The sequence below is a fragment of the Theropithecus gelada genome, chromosome 14, assembly GCF_003255815.1.
Source record: "Theropithecus gelada isolate Dixy chromosome 14, Tgel_1.0, whole genome shotgun sequence".
NCBI classification, from domain to species: domain Eukaryota; kingdom Metazoa; phylum Chordata; class Mammalia; order Primates; family Cercopithecidae; genus Theropithecus; species Theropithecus gelada.
This window is the reverse complement of record NC_037682.1, coordinates 11,864,355-11,870,536: the sequence shown is the minus strand read 5'-3', so window position 1 is coordinate 11,870,536 and position 6,182 is coordinate 11,864,355. Positions and strand designations below refer to the sequence as shown.

General features: G+C 49.7%; 1 protein-coding gene across 1 annotated transcript in view; it reads left to right on the top strand.

Moving 5' to 3' along the window:
• Window positions 1–3,692: 3,692 nt before the first annotated feature.
• The window catches only part of SCGB1A1 (secretoglobin family 1A member 1), a 4,561-nt gene continuing 2,071 nt past the window's right edge, over window positions 3,693–6,182 (top strand). The window contains exon 1 of the mRNA XM_025357557.1: window positions 3,693–3,808. Coding sequence (XP_025213342.1) covers window positions 3,754–3,808 — 55 coding nt within the window. The 5' untranslated portion in view covers window positions 3,693–3,753. The remainder of the gene's footprint in view (window positions 3,809–6,182) is intronic.

Below are 6,182 nucleotides of genomic sequence, written 5' to 3'. Positions count from 1 at the left end.
GGCATGAGCCCCTGTGCCCGGCCTGGGGGCAGCCCCCTCTCAACTCCCAGAGCACCGCTTCCTTCTCTGACTTCCTCCATCTCCCCACAGAGCATTCCCACCAGTTACACCCATCTCTGTCTCTCCTCCTAGCTGTGAAGTTCCTCAAAGACCCAGGAGCCAGCTATCCTGTCCCCAGGACCTTGCACCATGAAGGTGGAAAGTAGAGAGCAGAGTCTGAGGTTATGGGTGATATGACTCCTGCCTAAGACCCCTGTGGCCATCACTGCTGCCCCGGCCAGACCAGCCACTGCCCACAGAGGGATCCACTAGTGGCGGCATTGGATGGGCTTTAGGTGTACCCATGGTCCAGCTCACCTTCCTTGCCCATTTCAGCTCCATCAGCCACACACACCTTTTATTTATTTATTTATTTTTGAGATGGAAATTATTTATTTTCTCTCTTGTCATCCAGGCTAGAGTACAATGGCACAATCTTGGCTCACTACAACCTCCGCCTCCCCGGCTCAAGCAATTCTCCTGCCTCAGCCTCCTGAATAGCTGGGATTACAAGTGTCTGCCACCACACCCGGCTAATTTTTGTATTTTTAGTAGAGAGGGGTTTTCGCCATGTTGGCCAGGCTGGTCTTGAACTCCCAACCTCAGATGATCTGCCCTCCTTGGCCTCCCAAAGTGCTGGGATTGCAGGCAGGCTACACCGTTCAACAGTCCCCAAGAGGGGAGGGATGCAGACCCTGAAGTCCTCAAGATAGGCTGGATTCAAGAGCCCGGATGATAGGACACAGAAGAAAACCTAAAAGAAAGAAGGCACTTCCGAGATACTTTGTGCAAATACAAGCAAATGCAGATGTGAATTCTTTTTTTTTTTTTTTTTTTTTTGAGATGGAGTCTTGCTCTGTCACCAGGCTGGAGTGCAGTGGCGCGATCTTGGTTCACTGCCACCTCCGCCTCCTGGGTTCAAGTGATTTTTGTGCCTCAGCCTCCCGAGTAGCTGGGATTACAGGCACCCACCACCACACCCGGCTAATTTTTTTTTTCTTTTTTTTGTAATTTTTTAGTAGAGACAGGGTTTCACTATGTTGGCCAGGATGGTCTCAATCGACCTCATGATCCACCCACCTCAGCCTCCCAAAGTGCTGGGATTACAGGCGTGAGCCACCACGCCCGGCCTTGTCTTTGTTCTTTTTTACTCTGTTCATGCCTTGTTTTTCCCCTTTGCAATCTGCCTTGGAGATCATTTCACCATCGGTTCAGAAGATCTTCTTTCTCTGTTTTCAGCCACACAGCGTTTCATTGTAAGGACACACCGTAACGTACTTGACAAGTCTTTGTTGGTTGCTAGTTTAGAAAGTGTGCTCTTACCAGTGTTAAGGCGTCTCCGAGTGGGACGGTTCAGGGGTCACCATGGCCTTCAACTGTCACATGGCACAAAGGCCTCATGCATGGATTAATTCCAGGGATTCCTGTTTAGCAAGCGTTGCGTACCTTGGCTTACAGTGGCCTCAGCCCTAAAGGAGGTCAGTCAAGTGAAGGAGTCATACAAGAAAATAAACAATTGCAAAGTTAAAAGATTGTATAATGAGCCCTGTAAGCAGAGGGGGAAGAGAGGCCCACAGGGAGAGCTGCCACTCATCAGAACCACCTGTTGGGGAAGGCTTCACTCCCTATTTTCACCCCCAACCTTGTTTTTCCCAAGTCTTCTCTATGTCAAGAAACAACACCCCATTCCCCCAGCTGCCCAAGTCAGGGTCAGTTCATCAGGAAAGGGTATCAGACCATGTCACTCCCTGATTAAAACCTTCAAGAGCTTCCCACTCTGAGTGTAAAGGCCTTAGAACAAGGCCTTGTGTGTTCTGGCCCCTGAATGCCCCCTATGCAGGCACAGCAACCCCTTCGAAACCCCCAGGCACAACGGGATACTTTTTTTTTTTTTTCTTTTTTCCGACACGGAGTTTTGTTCTTGTTGCCCAGGCCGGAGTGCGATGGCGTGATCTCGGCTCATCACAATCTCTGACTCCCAGGTTCAAGCAATTCTCCTGCCTCAGCCTCCCAAGTCACTGGGATTATAGGCACCCACCATCACGCCTAGCTAATTTTTGTAGTTTTAGGGTTTCATCATGTTGGCCAGGCTGGTCTCAAACTCCTGACCTTAGGTGATCCACTCGCCTCAGCCTCCCAAAGTCCTGGGATTACAGGCGTGAGCCACAGTGTCCGGCCTTTTGTTTGTTTATTTATTTATTATTTATTTATTTGTTTGTTTGTTTATTTATTTTTGAGGAGTTCTGGAAGTGGCATGCAATGCTTCTCCATGTCTATCTACCCCAATTCCCAACTCCTAGCACCTCGTCTGGCACATCATAGGTGGTCAGCATTTATTGGATGAATGAGTGGATCGACATTTGATTGAGTCTTGGAGTACAAATAGAATTTGGAGAAGTGGACAAGGCAGGAAATGTGTATTCAGGCATGAGGCTTAGCTTGTGCATAGGTAGAAAGACATGAAAAAACATGGAACATTCTCGAATCCACAAATAGTAAGAGAGGGCTAAGTCGCTGTGTCGGGGAGAGGAGAAGTGAAGTTCAAATGGTAGGCAAAGGCCAGTGGGCAAGGGCCTTGTAAATTGCACTTGAATTTTATTCTATAGGTAAAAGGAAGAGTTTAAGGGTTTCAAGAAGGACATGACCAATGGGCTTTAGGAAAATCATTCCGATGGCCTTTCCGAGGATGGCTGAGGAAAGCAAGCTGGGAAGCAGGGAGGTTGAGTCAGGGGATTTTGACTAGGCCAGGCTAGGTGCTATGAAGCCCGGGCTTTGGAGAAGAACCAGGAAATGGCAACTGGAGGCAAGAAAGGGGAGAAGGCCAAAGCCTGGGAACCATCAACACTCAAGAACAGTAAAGCATAAACATCTAAAGAGAACAAGAAGGAATAGCCAGAGAAGGAAAACAGGAAAGAACTGAGGCGTGGGAGCGCAGGAGAGAGAATGGTTCGAGAAGGAAGCGGTCGCAGGTGTCAAGGCCGTTGGGAGGTCAAGTGAGATAAGGACCGAAGGTCCTGCCAATTGGCCCATCAGGAGCACAGGACTTGAGAGCACTTCTGGGTGGGAACAGACCCAGCCTGTGGCAGGGCTCGGGTTTCTGATGGGAATTCTGGAAGGGTCCCTTTTGTTCAACAGTCCAGGGCCCACCCAAGTCTGACCACAGCAATGCTCCGAACCATGTCACTTTCCTGGCTTAAGGTTCAGTCGCCCTCCTCAGAGGGGAGCCTATGAAAGAGCCCAGTGGAGAGTCAGGATCCTGAGTCCTAGTCCTAGTCCTCTCCCTGCCACTTGGGAGGGACCTTGGGCCTCAGTTTCTCCAGGTGGGCTCCACAATTGCTTCTCTTGACCTGGACTGCCCCAGTGCCCAGGTTCAGTGACTGACACAGGCAGCTGGGTTTCCCCATCCTCTGACATGGGTTCCCTTCACTGCCTTCAGGCAGGGCTTGGCACTCCACCCCCAAGGGGCCCATTGTGTGAGCTCAGTTTCAATGGGGACAGAAACTGAGTTGAGAAATGGGAATATTTACCTATTCCGCCAAGCCAATGCCCAAGCAAATAGTGCGGTATCTTACGTAGAGCCCTTGCCCTACCCTTCCCCATCTGGGCGCTGCTGCCTGGAGCATATAAAAGGCACCTTGCTGGGCATGTCTCCTACTAGCCCACCAGTCTCAGAGACGGAATCATTGATGGGCCAGAGCATCCCCCGCCTCCACCATGAAACTCGCTGTCACCCTCCCCCTGGTCACGCTGGCTCTCTGCTGCAGCTCCGGTGAGTGCTCAGAGTCCCTTCCCTCCCTCCTGGACTTAGGAACTCTCAGGACCACCCAGTTTTGCTCAGAAGAAGGGGTGAGCTGCCCGTGTCTGCTCTGTAGCCGCTGGGAGGACCTGGGCATGCTGAGTCTCAGAAAACTGGGTCTGGTGAGCAAGCTCATCTTGGGAACTTGGAGAGAGCCCCAGGCTGTGAGGAAGCATAAAAAGGGTCCCATCTTCCATATCCAGCAACCCTCAGAATCCCAGGGAATGGAATAGGCTGGAGGGAGGTGTGGAGGACGCCTCATAAAGATGAGTGCATCCAGCATAGGAATAATGAGGCCCTCCTCCCAGACCTGGACACACCCCAAGATGCCAAGAACTTGGTGCAGCCTCCAAGTCTGGGGTCTCCACTCCATGCTGACAGCTGAAGTCACTGGAAGGGGAGCTGCAGGGACTCATGACCCCAAAAGAAACCCAACCCAAGACAAGGTCTCTCATTCTGGGCACAGAAGAATATTCCAGAAAGAGATCTTCCCTTTGGGGAACTGCCAACCCAGAGTGGAGTTTTCTAAACATTTCTGTCCTCTGCAAAAGGGATTAGGAGTCTCTGAGTAGTTGCTGCTGTCATTAAAAGGAAAAGAATTGTGGGGGAAAGAGGGGCAGACAGAGAGAGGGAGAGAGGGAGAGAGGGGGAGAAAGGAAGGAAGGAAGGATGACACCTCTCTCCAAGATCCCCCGTCTTTGGGGAACTGGGTTATCTAACTCTGTTTTTCACTCTGCATCAGCCTCTTCCATTCTCGTCTGAAAATGTTGTTGTTGTTTTTTAATAAATAAACTCCAATTAATTCACTTGGAAAGCTTCACAGCACCCATGGAGATAAGTTTTATGACACTGGGGAGTTAGAAAACCCAAACCAAGAAGCAGTAGGAACAACTATTTTGCAGCAAGGCTTATTTGTTTTTCAGAGAAAATGACATCATTTTGGACTGAAATGTGTATTAATTAGATCTCAGTGCTGTCTGCGTACAGAGGTGGGTGGCTGAGCAAGATAGTTCTGAAACATGTTAAGGGGTGGGTCAGATGCATTTCATTTGTCTATTTGTGTGCACACACATACAATATTTAACGCTTACTTCACACAATGTGACAATCACTGTCACCCTTTCACATAGTAGCTCTTTAGTATCTCTTTTCTTTTCTTTTTTTTTTTTTTGAGATGGAGTCTAGCTCTGTTGCCAGGCTGGAGTGCAGTGGCACGATCTCAGCTCACTCACTGCAACCTCCGCCTCCCGGGCTCAAGCAATTCTCCTACCTCAGCCTCCCAAGTAGCTGGGATTACAGGCACACAGCACTGTGCCCAGCTAATTTTTGTATTTTTAGTAGAGACAAGGTTTCACCATGTTGGCCAGGATGGTCTCGATCTCTTGACCTCATGATCCACCCGCCTAGGCCTCCCAAAGTGCTGCGATTAGGCGTGAGCCACTACACCTGGCCTCTCTTTTCATTCTTACAACAATCCTATGAAGTAAGGATACTGGGCCAGGCACAGTGGCTCACGCCTGTAATCCTAGCACTTTGGGAGGCCAACTCATTTGAGGTCAGGAGTTCAGGACCAACCTGGCCAACATGGTGAAACCCTGTCTCTACTAAAAATACAAAAATTAGCCAGCCATGGTGATGCATACCTGTAGTCCCAGCTACTTGGGAGGCTGAGGCAGGAGGATCACTGAACCTGGGAGGCAGAGGTTGCAGTGAGCCGAGACAGCACCACTGCACTCCAGCCTGGGCAATAGAGCGAGACTCCATCTCAAAACAAATAAATAAATAAAAATAAAATTAAAATTAAATTAAAATTTAAAAAATAAAAAATAAAATGAAGTACGGATATTGTTCCCATTTTACAGATGAGAAAACTGAGCTACAGAAAGACAGAGTGACTTGCCTGGTGACATAGTAAGTTACAAAGCAAGGACCTAAGTTCCAGAGAGGGTCTGACTTGGAGTGGCCATTTCTAGAGAGGCCCTGGAGTCGGAGGAGGGAAGGTAAATTTGTACGGGAGGCAGATAATTCAGGGACAAGGGATTTAAGACTCACTGGGGGCCGGGCGCGGTGGCTCAAGCCTATAATCCCAGCACTTTGGGAGGCCGAGACGGGCGGATCACGAGGTCAGGAGATCGAGACCATCCTGGCTAACACGGTGAAACCCTGTCTCTACTAAAAAAATACAAAAAACTAGCCGGGCGAGGTGGCGGGCGCCTGTAGTCCCAGCTACTCGGGAGGCTGAGGCAGGAGAATGGCGTAGACCTGGGAGGCGGAGCTTGCAGTGAGCTGAGATCCGGCCACTGCACTCCAGCCTGGGCGACAGAGCGAGACTCCGTCTCAAAAAAAA